Source organism: Carya illinoinensis, chromosome 10, assembly GCF_018687715.1.
Source record: "Carya illinoinensis cultivar Pawnee chromosome 10, C.illinoinensisPawnee_v1, whole genome shotgun sequence".
Classification (NCBI taxonomy): domain Eukaryota; kingdom Viridiplantae; phylum Streptophyta; class Magnoliopsida; order Fagales; family Juglandaceae; genus Carya; species Carya illinoinensis.
The window spans coordinates 28,902,943-28,928,809 of record NC_056761.1 but is presented as its reverse complement, the minus strand read 5'-3'; the positions used below and the strand labels follow the sequence as shown (position 1 = coordinate 28,928,809).

Below are 25,867 nucleotides of genomic sequence, written 5' to 3'. Positions count from 1 at the left end.
TAAGTATAATTACATCACTACCCCTATTATTTAAATCATGGCAGTAAGTGAATTGAGGGGTGATTTTATTGTTAGGGCTGGGCTTGATTTTTGTTGGACTCATGATTAGAGTTGAGTTTATGTTCAATGGATGTGAATTTAGACAAAATCTTATGTGTGGCTTAAGTTTTATATCAGGATTGGTTTTATATCTTTCACAAAATTATAATAATATTTTTAGTTGGGCTCAAGCCCAACTTTCAATACATGTTAGCTCAGAAACTTTATTTTTACAAAAATATTTAAGGGTTTACTTTATATTGCCAAATATTAAATTTTAAGTATAATCAAGTTTAATTATTGAAACGAAAATTTTCTTGTTTAATTTGAGACATTTTGAAAAAATTATTCTATTATAGTTATAATTAGAAAATAATATATATATATATATATATATAATGATAAGAATATTTCAATGATATTAGTATTTATTAGATTTCTTTTAAAAAAATTGAATAATTATGTTAATTATAAGAAAATTAAACCTATTTTACGAATTGAGATTTCACAACTTATTTTAACACATTTGTATAAAGTTTAAATACTTTACTAAATTATAAATTGAAAGTGAAAATATGTTATTAGCATTTAATTAATTATATGAGATTAGTATTCATGATTTTTGTATGAAACAAAATATTTATTAAATTATTATCCACTATTATATATTAATTAAGTAGAATATTACCATAATTTTTTCTAAAAATGTTAGTAACATTTAGTACTTCATATATGTAACAAAGTAGATTTAGGAAGTAGCACAACGAGATAAATAATTTGATCATAAATTAGGATGACACTACAAGTTCAATGAATTTTTGCGACTAAAATGACTATTTCTGACGAAAACGTACTCGCTAACCCTAAATTTTCTCAAATGATTTAAACAAAATCTTTGATGAATGTATAATAATATGGTGAGATGATAAAAACGACTAACTCTTTGTTTTCAATTTTTATGAATAAACTACTTTCAACTATTTTTTCATGAGCTGTCCGTTTCTTTCATTGAATCTGGTTATGGAGAACTTCTACCTTTTCACATACATAGATAACACAAAGAAAATGAAAGCCATCTGAAATATGAGAAAGAGAAGCGCTAGGTTTACAAAGAGATCTAACAAAAGTAAAATTCAAAAATTAATATAATTCTATTTTACAATTTAAAGAGTTTTATAATTTGACATACAATAACAAGGGATTTTAGCTTGTGAACTTACTTTTATTAAATCTCTTTGTGAATCAAAATTTTTCTTTTAAGTATATTACCACTAAATGGGATAATGTATTTGACAATAAGGAGAGAGAAAGATATGAGATACACACCATCTGGTTAAGTCTTTCTAACAATGGTAGAAGACCTAAATCCATTGAAAAGACTTGTATTTAGACAATGCATGAACATTCGGAGGATCAAAGAACAAAATAACTAAATCCCAAGTTTGAACATAAATACCGAAAAGTGAGTATTTTTAGAGAAATAATTATGCAAGTTTCTTTATTTCATACAAATTTCTGACTGCTCTCTTATCTTCTAAGAAAGATATCTCTTACCATCCCACTTCTACTAGTAAAATTTGTATGAGCCATGAGAACTAGTTTTAGGTAAGGAAGGCACTTTGCATGAATAGAAAAAGTAAGTCTAACAAATTTTGTATCTTTTGACTAGGGGTATAAAAAAAAAATAAGTGAACAGGTAAACTAGACCTGACCGGACCAACGGTTCGGTCCAGTCCAAATTTGGTTCAGTCCGGTACCAGTTTTATTTTTCTTAAAACTAGTCAAAATTGATTCGGTTCCAGTTTTTCTTTTTTTAAAACTGAACTGCACCGAACCAGACCGGTTTATATATATTTTTTAATTTTTTATATTGTATATAATTTTTATATATAATACATAATTATATATAAAATAGTTTTATATTATATGATAAATTACTAATTAATATAATATTAAATTCTAAAATCTTATATCACTATAATTTATTATATTAATAGTTATACTAATACCATATCACTATATATTTTAGTATATTACTATATTATATATTATAATATATCACTATAGTCTATAATAAAATTATAATATATATTATATTATATAATATATATATATATAATATAGTATATTAAAACTGAAAAATCGGACCAAACCGGATTAGAAACCGGTAAAATCGGAATATCGGTTTAGGAGGGTAACCGGTATGTAATTAGTTTTGAAAAATACAAAACCGGTGCATACTAATTCAATTCTAAATTTTGTTCAAAATCATACCAAACTAGACCAGTTACACCCCTACTTTTGACAATAAGATTGTGTTTGAATGTATAAAATATTTGAGATCATCTCAGATATTTTTGTATGGTTGAGAATACCCACATCCCAAACACAACTTATTTCATCTCAACTAATCTTGGTGATTTCATCTTTGTTTCATCACTGTTCAAGGACGACTAATCACTAGGGCATGGCAGAGAGTCTCATTGGGACAAGACTGATAACAAGAATAAGAATTGATATGAAAATGAGAATCTTCATAATTGATAATATTTAATATTTTTGGAAAACCAGAATTAAATAAATTTAGGGACAAAAAACTTGGAAAATTTATTTTTTAATGCATTGGGGGAATTTCCTCACAATATTTTGTGTTTTATTAGTACAAATTATAAATAAAATAATTATTCCATAACTACAATAACAAACCAATCATTAATAGGACCCACTTATTTTCAACTTCTCATAAAAAATTAAACGTATCTTAACTTTATACATCCAAACACCTCAATGGGACCCAAACCCAAACATTACACAAAATTCATTCAAACATCTTAAGTCACAACTATTAATAGATTTTCTCAAATATTCTGAAATACTCTTTGCATCCAAAAAGAGCTTAAACCTTATCTATGGATTGCCTAATTTGAAATAAAGATGCAAAAATATTACAATCTCATACTCAATATTCAAAAGGTGGAGTTTTTGTGTTGGTGTGGGGGAGGAGTGTAATACACCAATGGAAGACTTAAACCACAATGACATAATCTCTAAAAGGATTAGTCAATGATACAGTTATAGTCCCATTAGAACATTATAAAGAGCAAGAACTTCTCTTTCGATAGCAATTTAAAATCTTATACACCACCTACCCTTATACATCATACCCCGTATTACAATCTCCGACTTAAATTCTCGGCATTTTTGTCGGACCATCTTCCTAGGTAGTACGTTTTAAGTTCCACATTTCTGGTTGGAATAGACTCTGAAATATTTTATAACGCTCTAATGGAAGGTCTAAACCACATGACCTATACTCTAAAATAACTAATCAATGACTCAATTGGAGCTCCATTCGAATATTATAAAGAGCAAGAACTTCTCTTTTCTAAACAACGTAAAATCTCATACACTACCTACCTTTACACATCATATGAAGGTATCACAAGAGGTGGGAGTTTGTTTCACTTTGCCATCCTGCATCCTTTGAGAGGCAAGACTACATTAAGAGCAGTCATACCTTGATCAAATGCAACCTATAAATGTCAATAAAAATAATAGCTAGTAGAAAATTAAAGCCAGACAGAATAGCGATTATCCTACAGGCTAGTTCCAACAGATGATTCACAAGAGAAAAATGGCCCAAAACTAGAAAGAAAAGTTTCTAGGGTTTAATGGAATATTATAAAATCAAGCAATCCTCCAAAATCAGTCCATAAGCCGGACTGTTATAGCCAAATATCATGTTTATCCGAATTTTGCCAAAAATAGCAAAATCTCGAAAATCACTCTAAATTGAAATTCGAAATAAAATAAGCAATCTGCAAAAAATCCGGCCCAAATCAAATTTAAAATACCTTCCTAACTGACAAGTGAAATATTACTATAAATAGTAAAAAATAACTAAAACTAGTGATTCGGAGGGAAAAACAACAGAATTTGAGGTCGAAAAAAAGGCACATGGAGCCATGCTCAATGTGGGCAGCGTGCGCGCCGAAAAGAGCTTTCCGAATTGGGATCTTATGTGCAATTCCGACACCCATAGCCATAGTTATGGCCAAAAGACTGAAATTCACTCAAAACGGCCCCAATGAGGAACATATCACAATCAGTTCCCGCCTTTGTGCTGATTTGCCAACTCATGGTATCTTAGCGCCATCAAGGTACAATTTGATAGCTCAGCATGATCTGTCTCGGATCCCCCTGCATCAAAAATGAACATCAAAGAAATTAAAGAATCACAAGGATATTGACCATGATGCAATTTGATCGAATGCAACCTATAAATGTCAATAAAAATAACAGCTTGTAGAAAACGCACATTAAAGAATCACAAGGATATGAATTATAAAACAATTTCATTTTATATTATTATTTATCGAAAGGACAATTACTTACCGTCTTAGAATTTTCAATGCTGATTCTTCCTTTGGACGATATCTAGATCAGTATTCATGCATCAGTTATCGAAGATACTGGGGAGGTGTTTTCTTGATAGTTTCTGAAACTTTAAAATAGCTTTTATAATGTTTTATAAAACTAGTGGGACCCTAGTGTATTAGATACTTCCACTTTTACAATAACGTTGATTACTGGTAATGCATACTCTATATTGCTTTACTATTTTCCTTTCATCGTACTAAACGTATCCTTGCGAGAATGAAACAATTACAGCAGCACATGGAGAGAATTTCAAATTTAACAAAAATCAGAAGCAACCCTGCCATAAAATTTATTATAGGTAAAATACACAAATGTTTATCTGTGGATAATCCACAAGAACCACCCCCAGATTAGCAATTGTCTACATGTTCCTAAACTCTTAATCCCAAAATTTCTGGGCAATGACTTTCACTCAGGTAACCTAGAGCAAGACAACCAAGTATAGCATCAGTAAATCAATGTCAGAAGTAAAAATTTGTATAACCTATGGGGTTGCTTCGTCATCAATCCGTACAAAAACAGCAACCTCAAATTCTTCCCATCGCTAGACAATTCCATTTAGCTAGTCATACAGGCCTTCTTCAATCCATATTTCAACTAAAAGGGCTACCAGCACCTGAAGAATCCATCAAATAATAATGTTCATGTCGCCATTGTCCCAAAAGTGAAAAAGGCAAGGAAGAATTAAGACAGCATTCACGAAACTTACAGGTAAGGGCATCAGCTGCTGATAAGGTTGAGACGATAAAAGCCTATCCATGTCAGCAGTGACCAAGCTGCAAAACATTAGTACCCAATATCTAGTTATCGAACTAAAACCTCCCAAAAAGTATCTAAATACACCACCACCACACAGGATATTATGCTGTTGTTTCTTCTATATCCCCCCCTTAATAAAAGGAAGAAGCAAATCTCCACTTCAGGCAATTAAGAAAAAAATGCTTTTAACTGTACTTACGATATTAACAAACTTAATATGTTTCACCGAAATCTCTCTCTCCTATTTCCCTCTTTCTTCCCATTTGATTTTTAATAGTACTAAGATCTCATTAGCATTGTTTTCTTAGTTTATCCTCTCTAATTTTGTTTACTAAAAATTTCCTCATGTTATATGGATCAAGTATTTTTGTGGCAACCCTTTTTTCTTTTTCCATAAACACCAGGTGGCTTAGTCAACAACGTATAATTAATTTGAAAGGTATTTATGAATGCTATAATAGTTAAAAAGTAATAAAACAATTTCCTTTTTAAAAGAAAATAAAAATCTTTCTTCCAAGCTTTTGAATGTTCTATATGACTCCATCTTCCTCTCAAAGTTGCAGTCAAAACTCATAAGTTCTGGTCAAGATTGATGGAACTAGTAAGTTCCTGCCACAGCTTGAGAGTATAATGAATGTCCAACCCTCCACCATGGAAAGAAAAAAAAAAAATGATAATTCAGGGTTAGATTATGGCTTAATTCAAGTATACATGAGCAAATGTATAGGCATGCTCCACATTTCCTGATCTGCATATCCTTAAAGACAGAAAAAACTGATTTACATAAATCTCCAAGACAATGAGCAAAAATATATCGACATTGAACTGCAGAATGGGTCACCATTAAGTGTTTTAACTTTTAACCATCAAAATCTAGTGAAATTTTGAAATAAATTTGAAAGAAGCATCTACCCCATAGTTGGTTTTCTAGGTGCCCTTTGTGATTTTTTTGAGTGGTCACCAACCCATTCTCTTCTTCTCTCATGCCATGCTGTCTTGGCTGCACAGTAAGGTCATCTCCTCAAAGGAAAAGGCATTTAATTCAAAACTTCATAACAAGAGGAAGAACGTTTAGGCATCAGAAAACTTCGTGGAAACAGTAAGTTCTATAAGTCATCAAGATTAAATGCTTCTAAAAAATGCTGGGGAAAATTCTCATCTAGCAAGCACCTTCATCTCATATTACACCCCGTTTACCATAATGTACCACCCACTTCTATTCTCACCTCAAACAAAAGTGCTGATAAAGCCATTTTACAAAGTTCATACTCAGTAAAGACAAACCAAATCCTAGAATGCTGTCATTGAAAGCATGTTATATTGCATTTATAAAAAAGACAAGAATCCATGGAATAGACGTACCGTGGTTAACAAAACCCTCTTTCTCACCAGGTTTCTCTGCACTAAAATTATTTGATCCTCCCGAAGGTTGAATTCCATTGGGACTCAAATTGTTACCATGGCCTTCCATGGTCTCCTGACTCAATTCTTTAAGAAAAAGTTTTCTCCAAAACCACTGCTCACTGTAAAGATGGAGAGGGAATGTCCTTGTGAAAAACAATTCATCAGCTTAAAGGAAAGAAATCAATTGTATCGGACATTGACAAGGCAGGAAAAGAAGCATCTCATGTGGTGAAGTGAGAAATTTAATAATCACAAAACAGAATAAATCCAAATGATGATATATAAAACTGATTCATGCTTGCTCATTCTTGTAACTAGCAATAGCTTATCAACTAATTTGCAGCTTCTAGATGTCACAATCAAGAAAACAAATATCATAGATGTTAAGATGGTGCCTCTTGCGGTACAATTCACAACACCCCAAACAGCCTTAAAAACTCATCTCTTCTACTTTACGAAAAACCCAAACCCTACTTTTTTGTTACCCTAGTAGAGATCATAAAACCTTCCCAAGATTGAAGCGTGACCCTAACAACAAAAACGCCCCTCCAATAGCTGCTGCCCAGATTTGCTGCAAGCACTTCCCAGAAATTCTGCGGTTCTAATTCTTGTTTCTATCAAGCCATCAATATTAAAATGCTTGTAATCATTCAATCAATAAGCTTTCAATCATCCTTTAAACCCTAATGGCAGCAAATTTTCTTGAATCTTAAGCTCACCCATACTTATTGTAGGCAAACCTAAACAGGGGTTTGATGACCGCCCCGGTCATCCTACATTAGTACCATTCTTGTGGAGAGAGCTTTCATGTGAAAATTTTAATCGTGTCAAGATAAAAACCCATAAGTTTCAAAACTTGAGTTGCTTTTTAATGCAACATGATGGATATTAGAAACCTAGAAAATTTTCTTCACAAAATCAGAGCGTTATTAAATTGCTTAGGTTTCATTACAACGCCACCCCCCCCCCCCCCCCCCCGAAAAAAAAAACAAAAAAAAAAACCCAAAAAAAAAAAAAAAAAAAAAACAAAGAAAGAAAGAAAAAATGTCTGTCTCAGCACCAGTCCATTCATCCTCTTGGGCCTTTACTCAACTACTGCATTAGCACTCCTTGTCAGGGTACTCACCAGTCCCTAACTATCAGTTCGGAAAACTGTTGTGACCACTAATGTTACTCTGAACCATGATTCTGTCACACCCAACTCCCTTATCCAAAAGAGAAAGTTGCATAAACTTTCTTAAAGGAAACACATCCACAAAAAATGTTGATCCTTAATTTTTGATGATTAGCCTAGTATATCAGCTTTGGTCACAAAAGTGTCCTGCAAAGTATGTTTTGAAAGACATAAGTATAACACAAAAGTGCCTTTTACATAAGAGAACAGAAGCCCAATCTTATTGATCAACCCTCACTTATGGCGGAGGAATGCCGTTTACAAGTAAGGGCCAAGCTTGAAAACCTATAAAAATAAGGAAGAGAACTCTACTAATTATAAACAAAACCAAGCCTATAAAAATCTGTGTTTTTTTTATCAATTAAGATGAAGGCAGAAGACTAACTTCGAAAACATGGGATGCCTGTTTTGTCCAAAATGTATATGCCTGTAATGTGTTTGGGGAGTTGCTAGACGGTAGAAAAACATTCAGTATCACCCAAAGCACCATAAGATGCTAAGCTATCAGCAAAAGCATTGCCCTCTCTATAGACATGAACAGTGTGAAACAGAAAGAATCTTTGAGCTGAAGGATGTCTCCCAAAGGTCAAGATATTTCCGAGGGGGCAAGCATTTGTTGTCGAGCCAATTAACGGCCAGTAAAGACTCAGATTCAATGATAACCTCTTGAACACTCAGCTAGTAGCCGATTATCCAAATTATGCCTTTTATATACACTTCTAACCTTTGAAAGTTTGGCTCTTTCCTGGTCAAGGCAACAAGTTATGTTATGAACCTGCTGCAAGACGGTGTCATTTGGTGCAGGGTGTTATAATTCTTAGTATGCAATGCTACGTTTTGGAAGCAAGACAGAAAGAATAAACGGGGCATATGGGTGGCTCGAGACACGGTCGTTTTGAAGTGAATTCTAGAAGCAGCAGTTTGTTACGCCAGACTCCAAAAGTATTGGGCAGACACCTGACATGATTTCCCATTATTTTGCCTTTTGGTTATCATGCTTCCTGTTAGTTCTATCTGGTATTTTCTTGGAAGGAATTGTCTTGTTCCTGAGTATAAGTACTGGAAATGGGATAAAACAGATCTGAAAAAATTATCTTGTAGAACTTCGAATCTTTGAAGGTTGGATTGCCTCGAATCAATCCCAAGCTTATGACAGTAGATTTTCCATTTCCTTCTTTTGCTTACTCTGAAACATTTTTGAACTGTCTTTCTCATTATCACCGGAAGGGTTGCTGACAATTGGTATCTAGAGCCAATCAGTCCCAAAGGCAGAGGCTACTCGATCCAAACAACAGCAGGAGAACTTGCAAAGGCAAGTGGATTCTCATGAGGAAAACATACAATAAATCGGGGAGAGATTGAACCAGCTTGCTTGTATGATGTGTATGCTGGTGGGGAATCAAACGCAGATTGCAAATAGAGATCAGGAGTGGGAGATTCATGACCCCAGGAGAATAGCCACCAGAGGAGTCTGCCTGGATTTTCCTCATTTTGATGGTGAGAACACCATGGGATGGATCTTCAAGGTAAACCAGTACTTTGAGTACCACCAAACTTCTCCACGGTGTCTATTCATGGTTTCATACCACATGGATGGCGAGGCCCTTGTGTGGTATCAAGATGCAGTGGAGAGTCGGTTGTTCAACAACTGGGATGCTTTCATCAGAGCCCTCCAAGTTCGCTTTGGCCCAACAGCATACAAAGACCCCATGGAGGCACTCACGCGTCTGAAATCGACATCCACATTGGTGATTTATAAGGCTCACTTCAAATCTCTTAACAGATTGCGGGGTCTTTCTGAGCATCACAAGTTGAGCTGTTTTCTCAGCAGATTGAAGGATGAAATCCACCTTGCAATTCACATGCTCAACCCCGTCAGTCTAAATGAGGCTTTCAGTCTTGCTAAGATCCAGGAAGAGTATTTGTTGAACACCAGAAGGACTTTCAAGCTGACGAAGGATAGAGGAATGTCAACGGTGAGTAGGCAGCAGCCCTCTCTTGTGAACCAGGGGGAAGGTTCTACCAGAGGACAGAAAACATTTGTGCCACCGAGGAAGGTCACATCCCCACAAATGATGAAAAAAGGGATAAAAAGGGCTGTGTTACCACTGTGATGGGAAGTGGAAACCTGTCCATGTCTGTAAATATCTGAAGGTCTTCTTGCTGCAAGGATTGGAGGAGAAGTTAGAAGAAAAAGGCGAAGAAATCTATTATGCGTCTACTGAACCTGAAGACACTCACATCACCCAGGATCATGAAGGTCCCAAAATTTCAATTCATGCAATGCTGGGCACTCCTAAACCAAATACCATGAGATTGATAGGGCAGATAAGGGGCGAACCTGTGGTGATTCTGGTGGACTCCAGCAACATCCACAATTTTTTGGACCCTTCCATAGTGTATAAATATCGGCTTCTAGTGAATCCCTCCAGCAAGCTGAATGTCAAGATAGCCAATGGACAGATCATCATAAGTGGGGGCTGTTGTAAGGAAGTCACTCTGCACATCCAAGGTAACCAATTCACTACTTCATTTTTTATCCTATCACTTGGTGGGTGTAATATAGTGTTAGGAGTATAGTGGCTTAAAACCTTGGGCCCCATAGTTTGGGACTTCAATAAACTGCTTATAAAGTTTATGCATGGGGTAAGCAAGTTGGGTTGAATGGCTTGAGTTACAAGGAACTGACCTTAGAAGGGGCTGATAAGTTTATGATGACATCAGTAGGCAAGGGAAGGGGTATATTCCTCCAAGTGGAGGTGGTCCAGAAGGAGGATTTTATAGAGATACCTCAGAAAGACCTTCAGCTCTTGTTGAGTAGATTTCAAGGGGTCTTTGAAGAACCTACGGATTTGCCACCCCTAAGAGCTCAGGACCACAAAATTGTGTTAGAAGAAAGAACTTCTCCTATTTCCACAAGACCATACAGGTATCCCTGCTACCATAAAACCGAGATTGAAAAAACAGTGAACGAGTTATTAAATTCTGGGGTTATTAGACCCAGCTCTAGCCCCCTTTTCAGCCCCAGCGTTGTTAGTTAGAAAGGCATATGGGAGTTGACGCCTTTGTGTTGACTACAAGGCCCTTAACAAAGAAACAATTAAGGACAAATTCCTCATTCCCCTGATTGATGAGCTTCTTGATGAGTTTCAGGGGGCTGAGGTGCTTTCTAAGTTGGACCTAAGGTCCGAGTACCATCAGATTCGGATTGTGCCTGAAGATATAGCCAAAACAGCTTTCTACACCCATGAGAGGCATTATGAGTTCCTAGTAATGCCCTTTGGCCTAACGAATGCCTCTTCCTCCTTTTAAGGACTAATGAATGACATGTTTAGGCAATTCCTAAGAAAATTTGTCCTTGTTTTTTATTTATTTATGAAATACTTGTGTACAGCCGCGGGTGGGAAGAACATTTATCTCATCTCCAGCAGGTATTACAAGTGTTACAGAACAATAGCTTCTATGCTAAAATGACCAAGTGCAGGTTTGGACTAAGGGAGAGAGACTATTTGGGCCATGTGATATCGGCTGAAGGGGGCAAAGTCGACAGAACAAAAACAGGTCCATGCTATAATGGCTAGTTCCTTCTAACATCAAGGCTTTGAGGGGTTTCCTAGGCCTTATGGGTTACTACAGGAAATTCTTACGCAACTATGGGTTGATAGCACCTCCCTTCACTGCTTTATTTTTTTTAAAAAAAAATAAAAAACTCTTTCCAGTGGAATGAGACAGCAACAAAAGCTTTTCAAGCTCTTAAGAGGGCAGTCAGCAATCCTCCAGTTCTTAAGCTACCTGACTTCTCTCTACCATTCACCATAGAGTGCGATGCAAGTGGGACAGGTGTGGGAGCAGTCCTAATGCAGAATGGTCAACCCATAGCTTATCTCAGTAAGGCTCTAAAAGGGAAGGAACTCCTACTTTCTACTTGTGAAAAAGAGCTCTTGGCTCTGGTGACAGCTGTTCAGAGATGGAATCCCTATTTGTTAGGGCAAACTTTTATTTTGAAGACTGATAAGTAGGCACTAAAGTTTTTACTAGAGAAAATGATAGGTACAGTATCTCAACAGATTTGGACAACTAAACTAATGGGATACAATTTTACTACAGCCTATAAGAAAGGCAAGGAAAACAAGGTGGCCGATGCCTTGTCTAGGAGGGAAGAAGTGAATGCAGGGACTCTTTCTATGATTACCTTCCCTACTCCTGAATGGATTGAAGAATTAAAACATGACTAAACTACTTCTAGTGAGACCCAGCAGCTACTGTCCAAACTCCAGAATTCTTAGAAGTGCCAAAAGGGTACTCCCTATTCAACAACCTTGTCCTAAAAAAGGGCAAACTTTTGATAGTGACAGATTCCTCTTTTAAGGAACAATTATTGCAGTATATCCATGGAGCCCCTCAAGCTACATGCAAGGTATTTAAAAACGTAACAGAGAGCTAAAAAAGATTTCTTCTAGATGGGCATGGAAAGGGATATAAAAATTAGTCAAAGAGTGCGATCAGTGCCAAGTGAATAAAACTGAAACTCTACCACCCGCAGGTTTATTGCAACCCTTGCCTGTTCCTTCCCAAGCCTGGATGGATATATCCCTAGACTTTGTAGGACTTCCCCCTTCTCATGGGCTAATAGTGATTCTGGTGGTTGTGGACCATTATACTAACTATGGTTTTTTTGTTTCCCTCTCACACCCCTACACAGGACAGAAGGTTGCTCAAATTTTCACAGATGGAGTTTTTGAACTCCAAGGTCTACCTAAAACTATTGTTTCGGACAGGGATCCAACCTTCCTCAATACTTTCTGTAGGGGTGTAAAAAAAAACCGGAAAACCGGAAAACCGGACCGGACCAAACCGGACCGGACCGGTTGTGCCGGTTTTGGACCGGTCCGGTCCGGAACCGGTTTTTATAACTAGGAAACCGGCCGGTTCCGGTTTCACTTAATGGTGGACCGGCCCGGTACTGTTTATATATATATATATTAATATTATATATAATATGTTTTATATTATATAGACTTTTTATATAAAATAATATAAATTATAATTATATATAAGATAATGGACTTATAATTTATAAAATAAATGTTTAATCTTGAACATAAAAATTTAATTCATCATATGCTTTTAATATATAATATTATAAATATATATTATTAATAACATTTTATTATAAGAAGTAACTAGTAAGAACTAAGAAAAAAAAATTACTCAAATAGTCAAATATTATTACTAAATTTTGAAATAATCACTAATAATAAATAGTCAAATATTATGACTTAATACTAAATACTAATAGTCTAATATTATATTACTAATTTACTATTAATATTATACTTTCAGACTTTCAGTCTATGTATAAACTATAATAAACTAATACTAAAGTTTAAACTACTATACTAATTTTAGTAACTAAATCACTACACTAAATAATCACATATAAAATAATCACTATAGTCTATTAATAATATAGTTATAATAATCACTAATATTTATAATCATACTAATAGTTTAATATGGACTTATAGACTTATAGTATTAATACTATATTGCATTGTTATATTCTTTAATTTATTATGTATAACCATGTAGTCTATTATATATATAGTCTATTATATTAACACAATTTAAATTGTATGACCTAATACTAAATACTAATAATCTAAAACTATATTACTATTAGTATTATACTTTAAGTCTATGTATAATTTTATAATCATATATAAAATAATGATATAATAACACTAATACTAAATTAATATACTAATACTATCAATATAGTCTATCAGTAATATAGTTGAGGATAAGGAACGCTCCCCAGAAAGTTTTAGAGACTTTTTCTTTCACACTTTGTTGTTGTGGGCCTCTTCTATAATATGGAATGGAACGAGCCTAAACGATTTGTATGCTACAATCAATAGCACGTAGTTTAGTAATTAGGCTCTTCTTCGTATATCTCTTATGTACTCGGGTTTTGCCTATTTACGTGGATCAATAAAACTTCTTTTACCTATAAAAAAAAAAATATAGTTATAATAAAACAAACTCACTATAACAATTAACAAATATTAATATCATTATATGGTAGTTATAATCACTATAATGAATACTAATATTTATAATGATACTAATAGTCTAATATAGACTAAGTTATACTCATACTGATATAGTTATACTAAATCACCAATTCACCATAAGGTCCATAACTAATACTAATATATAGCTATACTAATAGTTTACCATTAATACTATTATATTGTCTAATATATTATATAACTATAACTAATACTAATATAGTAATATATATACTAATACTAATAGTCTAATATAGACTTATAGTATTAAATATTAATACTAATAGTTTATTATACCTATATATATACTAATACTAATAGTCATTAATAATTATATTCTTTAATGTATAACTATATAGTCTATATATAGACTTATATGTAGTAGTAACACTAATACTATAATAGTCTTAGTTATTGTTTTATATTTAATAATATAATTGTTATAATGTTTTTAATTGTTTTGTATTTATTTTATTGTACCATTTTTATTTTATTGGACCCTCTATTTTTTTACTGGGCTTATTTTGGCCATTTAAGTGTGTTTTTTCTCTGTTTTGGGCCTAGCCCATTCACTGCCACTACAGCCCAGCCCGAGAAGAGATATTAACTATACGGTGCGTTTTGTGAAAATTAGGTTTACAGAACATTTTTTTTTTCCTTCTCTCCTCATACCTGCTGCCCTGCGCCGACTCCCAATCTCCTCTCTCTAGTCTCTTCTTTTTTGATGTGAACCCCAATCGACTCGCTTTGAGACCCAACAACAATATTGGAAAAACAAACCCAAGAACGCCAAACTCAAGTCTATGGATGGAGAATTTAGACCTGTTGAGAACTCGTTTCAAGAACCTAGATTATATCAAAATCTAGACCCGTTGAAATCCCGTCTCAAGAACCCAAATTACGAGGAGGAACGCCACAAAGGTTGTGATTTACCTTTGATAAGTTCAAGAGTTCAATTAAAAACAAGAGGAGAAAACTCACTCACAATTAAAATTCGAAATAAAATAATGTCTGCCTTGAAATGGCTGATTACATCCTTTAAATACCCTCCCCAAAACATGATAAAACCCTAGACTAAAATTTGAGACCCTTTCTCTCAAAAATGCCCTTTGTGAACAGTAGCCGCGTGTACTGTAGCGTGAACAGTGTCATGCTACAGTACTTCTAAACCCTAGTTCAAATAAGTAAGACATATGTGGGTTAAGCATCCTCAAGCCCACTTATTCAAAACTAATAATAAAAATCCTTTAAACAAATTGAAAGCCTTAATATCTAAAGGCCATATTTCTAAGTCAAGTCTTCCACAGCTTGGATCAAGTGGATCAAAGCTGGTTTTTCTTCTTTCAAGCCCATCTTGAGTGTTGGGCTCTTGCTAGCTTCTTCCCAAGTGGTTTGTACTAATCCTTGCATTGCTTCCTTGATCTTCTTGGCTCTCGATCTTGTAATTGGCCCATCTGGAACTTGCAAAGGATCTTTAAGAGTAGGCCTGCCTTGGTTCCCATCATTCCCCCTCTCCTCAAAAGGATTCGACCTCGAATCTTCACCTACGTCAAAAGGAGAAAGATCAGAAACATTGAAGGTAGCAGACACATTATACTCACCTGGGAGATCCACTTTATAGGCATTGTCATTAATTTTCTCAAGGATTTGGAAAAGTCCATCTCCTCGAGGATGCAACTTAGTCCTCTGATGAGCTGGGAATCTTTCTTTGCACATGTGAACCCAAACCCAATCTCCAGGTTCAAAGATGACACGCCTTCGCCCTTTATTGGCTTGGGAAGCAACTCTTTCATTCTTTTGCGCAATTTGAAGCCGTACCCTCTCATGGAGTGACTTCACCAACTCCGCCTTCTTTTGTCCATCCAAGCTACTCCTTCGAGATAAAGCATCAGTAACAATGTTCTCCTTACCTTGCTTGTAACAGATGACATATGGAAATATCTCAATGTATTCCATCCAACGAGCATGTCTTTTATTCAACTTACCTTGACCCTTGAGATGCTTTAATGATTCATGATCGGTGTGGATCACAAATTCCCTAGGCCATAGGTAGTGTTGCCAAGTCTCCAATGCACGAATAAGAGCATAAAGCTCTTTGTCATAAGTAGGGTACTTGAGTGAGGCCCCACTTAACTTTTCACTGAAGAAAGCTATGGGCCGCCTATCCTGCATCAAAACAGCTCCAATCCCTATACCTGAGGCATCACATTCAATCTCAAAAGCTTTGTTAAAATCAGGTAATGCTAGCACAGGTGCAGAGCACAACCTTTCTTTAATGGTGGCAAAAGTATTCTCTTGAGTAGCACCCCAATGAAACCCAACATTCTTTTTAATGACTTCAGTGAGTGATGCAGCAATGGTGCTAAAATCTTTAACAAAACGCCGATAAAAGCTAGCTAAACCATGAAAGCTTCTTACCTCAGTGATACTCTTTGGCGTTGGTCACTCCTTGATGGCCTTGACTTTCTCTTCATCCACTTTAATACCCTTTGTACTAACAACATATCCAAGAAAAACAACTCTTTCCATGCAAAAGGTACATTTCTTGAAATTAGCATACAACTTTTTATATCTCAACACATCAAACACATATCTCAAATGCTCAATATGCTCATTTAAGTCCTTGCTGTACACTAGGATATCATCAAAATACACAACCACAAACTTGCCAATGAATGCACGTAGGACATGGTTCATCAATCTCATGAAAGTACTGGGCGCATTTGTAAGTCCAAATGGCATAACCAACCATTCATAAAGGCCATACTTAGTCTTAAAAGCAGTTTTCCATTCATCACCCTCTTTCATTCTAATTTGATGGTACCCTCTTTTAAGATCAATTTTACTAAAAATACAAGAGCCATGCAATTCATCAAGCATATCATCTAATCTAGGAATGGGATACCGATACTTTACCGTAATATTGTTGACCGCCCTGCAATCAACACACATTCTCCACGTCCCATCCTTCTTTGGCACTAATAGCACTGGTACTGCACATGGGCTCATGCTCTCCCTCACGTAGCCCTTGCTCATCAAGTCCTCAACTTGCCTCTGAAGCTCCTTTGTCTCCTCTGGATTACTCCTATAGGCTGGTCGGTTTGGAATAGCAGCTCCAGGTACAAAATCAATCTGATGCTCAATGCCTCTAATGGGTGGCAACTCATTAGGCATCTCCTCTGGGAATACATCATCAAACTCTTGCAACAAGGAAATAGCCAAACTAGGAAGAGACTGGTGAGTGTCATCAAGAGTAAGATAAGACTCTTTATAGACAAGAAAAATCATAGGGCTATCTGCGAAGAAAGCCCTCTTAACCTCACTCTCTCTGGCATAGAAACTCACTTTTGTCTTTCCTTTTCTCTCTGCAGACTTTCTTTCTTTTTTCTCTCGTGGCTCTACTCTTTTTTCTCTACTCTCAGCCACATCTCTACTTTCTTTTTCACTCTTTTTGTTGTGCTCATTTTCACTATCACTCTTTCTTTTCTGCTTAATCTCTTTTTCACTTATTCTTTTTTGATCACTCTCATTTTCACTCTTTCTTTTTTTATCACTCTCATTTTCACTCTTTCTTTTCTGAGCAACCTCACTTTTCAGTTTCAATTGGTCTTCATAGACCTAGCTTGGAATTAAAGGAGCAAGCTTGATTGTTTTGCCTTCCTTTACAAAGCTGTACATGTTTTTGAACCCATCATGTGTCACCCTCCTATCATATTGCCACAGCCTCCCCAACAAAATATGGCCAGCATGCATAGGCACAACATCACAAAGCACCTCATCCTGATACCTTCCAATTGAAAAAGGAACTAACACTTGTCTATCCACCCTAACTTCCCCACAATCATTCAACCACTGCAATTTGTATGGTCTAGAGTGTTTTAAGGTTGGTAAATTCAATTTCTCAACCAAAGTAGTGCTAGCCACATTAGTACAACTCCCTCCATCAATAATCATACTACATACTTTGCTGTTGACATGACATCTAGTATGGAAAATGTTCTCTCTCTGTTGCTCGGCATCATCCACCTTAATGTGTGTGTTGAGAGCACGCCTAGCAACAAGAGACTCACTCACAGCATATATCACTCCTTCGTCATCACTAGCATCAACCAACTCGGGCACTCCATCACGATCATCCTCACTCTCAGTCATCACCTCCCCATTGTCACGCATAATCATCACTCGCCTATTTGGACATTGAGAAGCAATGTGTCCTGAATCCAAACACTTAAAACATTTAATATCTCTATTCCTTGAAGGTTGAGATTCTACCTTGGCTTTGCTGCTAGGTCCCTCATCTTTGCCCTTAGGTGGTTCGATCTTTCTCTTTGCTTCAGTAGGATCATTCCTATCCCACTTTGTTTTCCAAGTAGTGTTAGGAACCGAAGTGTACCTTGCTGTCCCTTTTCTCTTTAATTGCCTCTCCACCTTCATAGCCATGTGCACCATGTCCTCTATCTCCACATAATGTTGCAATTCAACCACATTGGCTATATCTCTATTCAAACCACTCAAAAATCTAGCCATGGTGGCCTCCCGGTCCTCCTCTACATTTGCCCGAATCATAGCCACCTCCATCTCCTTATGGTAATCCTCCACACTCCTAGACCCCTGTGTAAGATTTTGGAGCTTTTGATAAAGGTCCCTATAGTAGTGACTAGGTACAAATCTCCGCCTCATGAGAGCTTTCAACTCTCCCCATGTCTCTATAGGCCTCTCATGATTCCTCCTCCTAGTGGTCACTAATTCATCCCACCAAATAATAGCATAATCAGTGAATTCAATTACTGCCAACTTTACTTTCTTCTCCTCAGAGTAATTATGACAATCAAATACCAAATCTATTTTTTTCTCCCACTCTAGATAAACCTCTGGGTCAGTTCTACCTTGGAAAGATGGTATTGTCATTTTGATGCTCCCCAAGTCTCTATCGACACCATCTCGACCCCCTAGGTTCCCCTCAAATCCTCTTTCACGCCTAACTCCTCTATGTCTACCCAACCCAATTTCAGATGTTAGGTCTTCCTCATCCTCATCATCTCCTTCATTTTCATATGCATTTTCAACCCTAGGCTCACGTCGCCTCCGATTTCTCCCACCTTGCAAATTTCTAATCTCTGCTTGTTGTTGATTCATCATATCCTCCATTTGTCCCAATAGCATGTTCATCCGCTCAAACTGTTGTTGCATGGCTTGCAACACAAATGAGTTATCTGCTATCCCCTTGGGTGATGAGCCACTGCGGTGAGACATTGTAATGTGCAGCAAAAAGAAAATGTTAGCAGAAGAAAAGGACCTCACACGCTCCCTTACGTGTTTACACTCAAATGATGGCACTCCACTCGTGTTTCACTCTGAATTGGCTTTTTTTTTTCGATAATAATCTCACACTCTCTTGCCTTTTACCTCGAGTTTTCCCACTCAAGTTCTTTCAGAACTAATTGAACTCAATCAAGACAAAGCAACCTTGTTTGATCCCAACTAGCAATTAGATCCAAGAAACAAGAACAAGAGAAACACGGAAGGAAAGAAACGACACGAGAATCACAGAAATTATACGAATGGAAGAGTGACTGTAACACAAGATACCAACTATAATGAAGGATGCACAACCCCTATGATGAAAGGCTCAAGAAAAAAAATTTTGGAGATTTTTCTACACCTCTTTTTTTTTTTTTTTTGGACGAATTTTTTTTTTCTTTTCCTTTTTTTTCTTTTCTTTTCTTTTCTCAACAATTCATCCACAAACAGAAATATTCAATTGGGATAATCAAACAATTGAATTCAAACATATAAAAATTGATAAGGAAATAGAAAGGAATCAATGAAACCCTACAAATTTCAAACCCTAGATGGTGGAAATTTTGGCAGCCTAAGGAAAAACGAATTTCTGCACCTTTTTTTTTTTTTTTGGGAACCTTAGAACATTAAAGCCCTAGAATTTACGATGCAATAAATAAAAGATAGAATCATACCTGATTGGAAACCTGGCTCTGAATACCAAATGATGTGAACCCCAATCGACTCGCTTTGAGACCCAACAACAATATTGGAAAAACAAACCCAAGAACGCCAAACTCAAGTCTATGGATGGAGAATTTAGACCCGTTGAGAACTCGTTTCAAGAACCTAGATTATATCAAAATCTAGACCCGTTGAAATCCCGTCTCAAGAACCCAAATTACGAGGAGGAACGCCACAAAGGTTGTGATTTACCTTTGATAAGTTCAACAGTTCAATTAAGAACAAGAGGAGAAAACTCACAATTAAAATTCGAAATAAAATAATGTCTGCCTTGAAATGGCTGATTACATCCTTTAAATACCCTCCCCAAAACATGATAAAACCCTAGACTAAAATTTGAGACCCTTTCTCTCAAAAATGCCCTTTGTGAACAGTAGCCGCGTGTACTGTAGCGTGAACAGTGTCATGCTACAGTACTTCTAAACCCTAGTTCAAATAAGTAAGACATATGTGGGTTAAGCATCCTCAAGCTCACTTATTCAAAACTAATAATAAAAATCCTTTAAACAAATTGAAAGCCTTAATATCTAAAGGCCATATTTCTAAGTCAAGTCTTCCACAGCTTGGATCAAGTGGATCAAAACTGGTTTTTCTTCTTTCAAGCCCATCTTGAGTGTTGGGCTCTTGCTAGCTTCTTCCCAAGTGGTTTGTACTAATCCTTGCATTGCTTCCTTGATCTTCTTGGCTCTCGATCTTGTAATTGGCCCATCTGGAACTTGCAAAGGATCTTTAAGAGTAGGCCTGTCTTGGTTCCCATCATTCTTCTTCTTCCATTCTTCTTCTTGAATCTTCACTCTTCAGACTTCGGTTTCTTCCTCACAGTCACTGTCGTGCCTCACTGCCCTGGTGCATCTCGGTGGGTCTTCCATGCACAGCCCTCGTCGACGCCGTGAACCTCCCCTCACGCAGCCCCTCTCACGGACCCATGGTAATTTTTAGGATGTTTCTCTTTCATCCCATCCCTCTTTGGTCTTTGCCCCATCCTGCACCTTTCCGAAGCGTGCTTTTGCAAATTTTGTTCTATGCAATTTGGTGCTTCATTTGGTTATTATGAATTTCCTGGGATAAATTGCAATCTTTGGGCGTTCTATAATCCTCTTATTGAAATTCTATAACTAGAGACGCCCATGAAGTAGGTTTTCTTTCCCGTGATTCTGCAGCAATTTTTGTTAGTTTGTAACTTCTGGAGCATACTTATTTATGAAAAATGGATTTATATCAGAAACTTAACTGATGCTTCTTCTTCCTCTTAACTGGCCGCTTGATTGTGTTTGTATAAAATGGTTTTGATCATTTTTTATAAAGTGTGCATATTATAAATTGCTTGGTCTATTATTTTATAAAATGTGTGATTGCTTGGTCTATTATTTTACAAATTTATATTTTATTAAAACCGGACCAAACCGGACCGAAAACCGGTAAAAACCGGAATACCGGTTTATAAGAAAAATAGGTGCGTAATCGGTTTTGAAAAATACAAAACCGGTACCTACCGGTTCGGTCCTAGATTTTGTCCAAAACCGGACCAAACCGGACCGGTTACACCCCTAACTTTCTGGCAGTCCCTATTCTCCGCAAGGATCCAGCTTGAACTTCAGCTTGGCTTACCACCCACAGTCAGATGGTCAAACCGAAGCTCTAGATAGGTGCTTAGAGGGGTATTTGCATTGCTATACTGAAAGAAAACAAAAAGAATGGAGTCAGTGGCTCATAATGGCAGAATGGTCATATAATAGCTCCTTCCATACAGCAACCAAAATCTCACCTTTTGAGGCCTTATATGGATATCCGTCCCCAAAGTTACTAAGTTATGTATCGGCCACCTCTCCTAATGAAGCCATAGACCAATTCCTAAGGACCAGGGAACAGATCAAAGGAATACTGAAAGAGAATTTTCAAGTAGCTCAGGAGAGGATGAAGACTTACACTAATAAGAGGAGACTTGAGCGCCACTTTACCATGGGGAACTAGGTGTACTTACGATTGCAACCTTATAGGAAGAACTCAATGGCCCCTCTGCTGCAACTGAAACTCTCCCCGCACTTTTATGGACCTTTCACAGCCAGGTCCTTTAGAAGCTCAGATTTGTTGCCCAACCCCTTGATTTACCCTCCACAGCCAGGATTCATCCAGTGTTCCATGTCTAATCTCAAGAAAAAACTTGGAAGCCAAATCCAGCCAATCCCTACGCTGCCACCAGTGGACAAAAATGGGAAAATACAGCCTGAACCAGAACTCATTGTTGACAGACGTCTCATGTGCCATGGGAATCGACCGGTAACAGAAGATTTGATCAAATGGGCAGGGACATCCTCGGACATCAACACTTGGGAAACTCTCTGGAAGATGAGAGAACTTTACCCACACCTTGTGGGCAAGGTTGTTTAAGGGAAGTTGATTATTATGAACTTGGTGCAAGACGGTGTCGTTTGGTGCAGGGCATTATAATTCTTAGTACGCAACGCAGCATTTCAGAAGCACGATAGAAGGAATAAACGGCGCTTATGGGTGGCTCGAGACACGGCTGTTTTGAAGTGAATTCTAGAAGTAGCAGTTTGTTACGCCAGACTCCAAAAGTATTGGGCAGTCGCCTGACATGATTTCCAATTATTTCTCCTTTTGGTTATTATGATTCCTGTTAGTTCCATCTGTTATTTTCTTTTTTGGATAAGTAAAAAGAATTTATTAAACCACGTAATTAGACAAGGCCCAAGTACACAGGAAGTAAATAGGAGATGAACCTAATTACAAGCTAAGCACTGTGAAAAACAGCATGAAAGTCATTAAAAATCGTCCCATTCAATACAATAGCTGAAGTCCAAAGCAACAATGTATGAAAGAAAAAGTCCCTAAACCCTCCCAATGAGCAACCATTCCTCTTGGTCCAAGTACATCACATTAAACATAGAGGCACCATCTTCCAACAAACATTCCTCTTGTTCCAAGTACACCATATCTGTTATTATCTTGGAGGGAATTGTTTTGTTCCAAGTATAAGAACTGGAAACGGGGAAAAACAGATCAGGAAAAATTATCTTGTAGAACTTTGAATCTCTAGAGGTTGTATTGCCTCGAATCAATCCCAAGCTTATGACCTTACATTTTCCATTTCCTTCTTTTGTTTACTCTAAATATTTTTTTGAACTGTATTTCTCATTATCACCGGAAGGGTTGCTTACAAGTTATCACCAAGTAGAAAATACATGTTGATCTGTTATGATCCTGAAGGTTAAAGGTTTAACCGAATTAATATTCAATAGTCATAGGGCTTTTGGATCAATGGTTGGATCTTTAACAATTGGTATTAGAGCATAGACCACATCACGGGTTCAAGTCACGGAGGGGGCGACCTATATGCTAGATTAAAATGTCTTGGTACTTTGTATGGACATAGTGTTAAGTCATTGAATACTGATAGATGAGTGCAGCTGCGAAAAGGGAAATGGCTACTACCAAGTCAGTTTCGATAGAGTGGACTGCTGTGGACGACAGATTCGGAAGCATGGTGGAATGTTATAATCTTGAAGGTTAAAGGTTTAACCAAATTACCATCCAACAGTCCTAAAGCTTTTGGATTAATGGTTGGATCTTTAAAATAATCCTGGCTGACCTACTTTTTCTTTATCCATACATCTCGTTCTCCAGTCACTAGAAAATTAAGGAGACAAACTTCACCACCACTAACACTAATTACAAGACCCGTATACAAAGTGGAAAGCCATAACTTCTATTCTTCCAGCAACCCACTCAAACTTCAAAAGAGAAAAAAGGCTCAACAATTTTATCATAGCATTCTTCCTGCCGATTATTAGATTATTCAACCATTAGACTGCTACTGCAAAGATATACGTGCCTTACTATCACTATTAAACGAAGGTAGCAACAAGTATAGCTTCGATAAGCAAACTTACAAGTTATAAGGAAATTAGTACAAGCAAAAACGAAAGAAATCCACTAACCTTCGCAGCATCAACAACTTACCAATGCAATTGAAAATTAAATAATAAAAAAAATTGAAATCTCCATTGATGATATAAACCCGCGTCAAATTATCCAAAACATAATCTAAAGAAACTTAAAAACCCAGGAAATAAAATCAGAAGTGTAAGAGTCTCAAGGGCCGCGAAAGAGAAGCATGGGAAGGAGGGCATACCTTTCTGTGCTCAAGTCTAAAATGCGGTGACTCTGAATAAACTGTTTAGGGTGGAACTTGAAGAGAAGATGAAAAACAGATCCTTTCGAAGATTCGAGAATTTTGCAAATGGGAAGAGGTACTTTATATTCTGTTTTCTACTGGGAAACCGAGAATTTGCTTTCTTTCCGTCCAAACAATCTTATTTCATATCATATAAATATTATAATTTTTTTAAATTCTTATACAAAATTTAATAATTAATTTAATATTTTCAAATTTTAAAATAAAAATATTATTAAAAAATAAGATTTTAACAAGATTTTATTTAATTTTTATATTCCATTTTATCTCATTTCATTTGCGTAACCGAGATTAAAATTTTGGAATGGCCAAATATATTAGACTTTCCTTTATTTTGTTTAAAAAAATATATTTATCATTATTTCATCATCTTATAATGTTATATTAAATTATAAATTTATAAATAAAATATAATAAATAATATTTAATAATTTAATGTTACATAATAAAATAATAATAAAATAATGAATAGCATTACTTGTATTGAATTCATTTATTAATTATAATAAAAATAAAATATTATTAATTTAGTATTTTTATAGTTTCTTTTATCTAATTTATTTTTTTTCATATTTTACTATTTAAATCCATTGTGAATTGTATGAATCCAAGTTATCCAACCACCTATATATATATATATATATAATAATTTGTGTGCAACTATTATGTAACAATAAAATAAGAAAATGAAATTAATATAAATTATAAAGGAGGGTGAATAGTAACTATACAAATATAGAGAGTTATTGTAGCTAATAAGCAAAATATTTATCTTTTACATCTTCCAATGTAGACCATTTTAAAGACTTGTTAGTCAAATTTTAATTTACATTTATATTTAGGTAAATCAATGTGAATGCTCTACGAGCACCTTGATTTTGTACACGTGGACATGGTTAGATTGGTATCAAAGAAAGTTAATGATGATCCAAATATTAATTAGTTTTGTATCGAAGCAGTAAGATTTATGGCTAATAGTAATTAAAAGGGTACTTATGAGATTAGACAAAAATAATTCCTTTTGAACTAGATCTATATATGCACTTCTATAGGAGTTTTGGCTATAAAATGCTATTTTCCTATGGAGATGGTTGCTTTGAGAGAGATTATAGCTAGGAAACCGTCAGCTCACAAGCCTTGGTTCTTTTGATACCATATATGCAAGACAAGGAGCGATGGGGGTTCCTGCAAGCTCTAAGTCATGAGCTCAATTATGGAGGATTTATTAAAATTAAGAAAAATATAATTGTAAGTATAATTGTGTACTAATATATACACTAATGTAATATGATTAGTTAAAAAGTAGATTTTATTGAAAATTGTACTAATTTAAATTTTGAATATAAATGAATCAATATTGGTATTCAGATTAGTATGCAACTCTACTTATATGTATCAAAACTCTTAAAATTAAGATTTTTTGTTCCCACAAACTAAATATGTAATTTTTTAGTGTAAAATCTTTTTTGATCAACTGCAAGCGTTAAGTATAATATAAATTATACATCAAACTAGATAAATCATGTTATGTAGCATGTTCATATAAAAATAGAAAAAATACACTACGTCTTAAGTTAAGCTAATAGTTTGATGACATATAATCTGGTTCTCTAGATGGACCTCACCCTCCTTATTAATAATAATTATAAACAAAAAAAGAAAAAGAAAAAGCACTTCATCAAGGTTTGTGAAATCTTGTAACCAATACAGAGATCTTTGAGAGGCAACTCCACCCAT

The 25,867-nt window shown here is 35.6% G+C and overlaps 1 protein-coding gene across 17 annotated transcripts; it reads right to left on the bottom strand.

Annotated features, from left to right (window-relative positions):
* Positions 1-3,563: 3,563 nt before the first annotated feature.
* On the bottom strand, positions 3,564-24,246 carry LOC122279339. Of its 17 annotated transcripts, XR_006229575.1 has the most exons (8): positions 24,068-24,246; positions 10,506-10,677; positions 10,158-10,315; positions 8,541-9,979; positions 6,601-6,761; positions 6,151-6,238; positions 5,189-5,255; positions 4,734-5,095 (listed from the first exon to the last, which is right to left on the bottom strand). XR_006229575.1 is itself a non-coding variant. In XM_043089930.1 (6 exons), the coding sequence occupies exons 3-6, from the start codon at positions 6,707-6,709 to the stop codon at positions 5,042-5,044; spliced, it is 318 nt and encodes a 105-aa protein (XP_042945864.1). In that variant the 5' UTR covers positions 6,710-6,761; positions 10,158-10,315; positions 24,068-24,246; the 3' UTR covers positions 4,734-5,041. The 17 variants fall into 17 exon arrangements, 7 of the variants coding, with proteins under 7 accessions (XP_042945864.1, XP_042945866.1, XP_042945863.1 ...); XR_006229572.1 differs by lacking the exon at positions 10,506-10,677; XR_006229573.1 differs by lacking the exon at positions 10,506-10,677 and having other exon boundaries at positions 9,002-9,979.
* Positions 24,247-25,867: the final 1,621 nt, after the last annotated feature.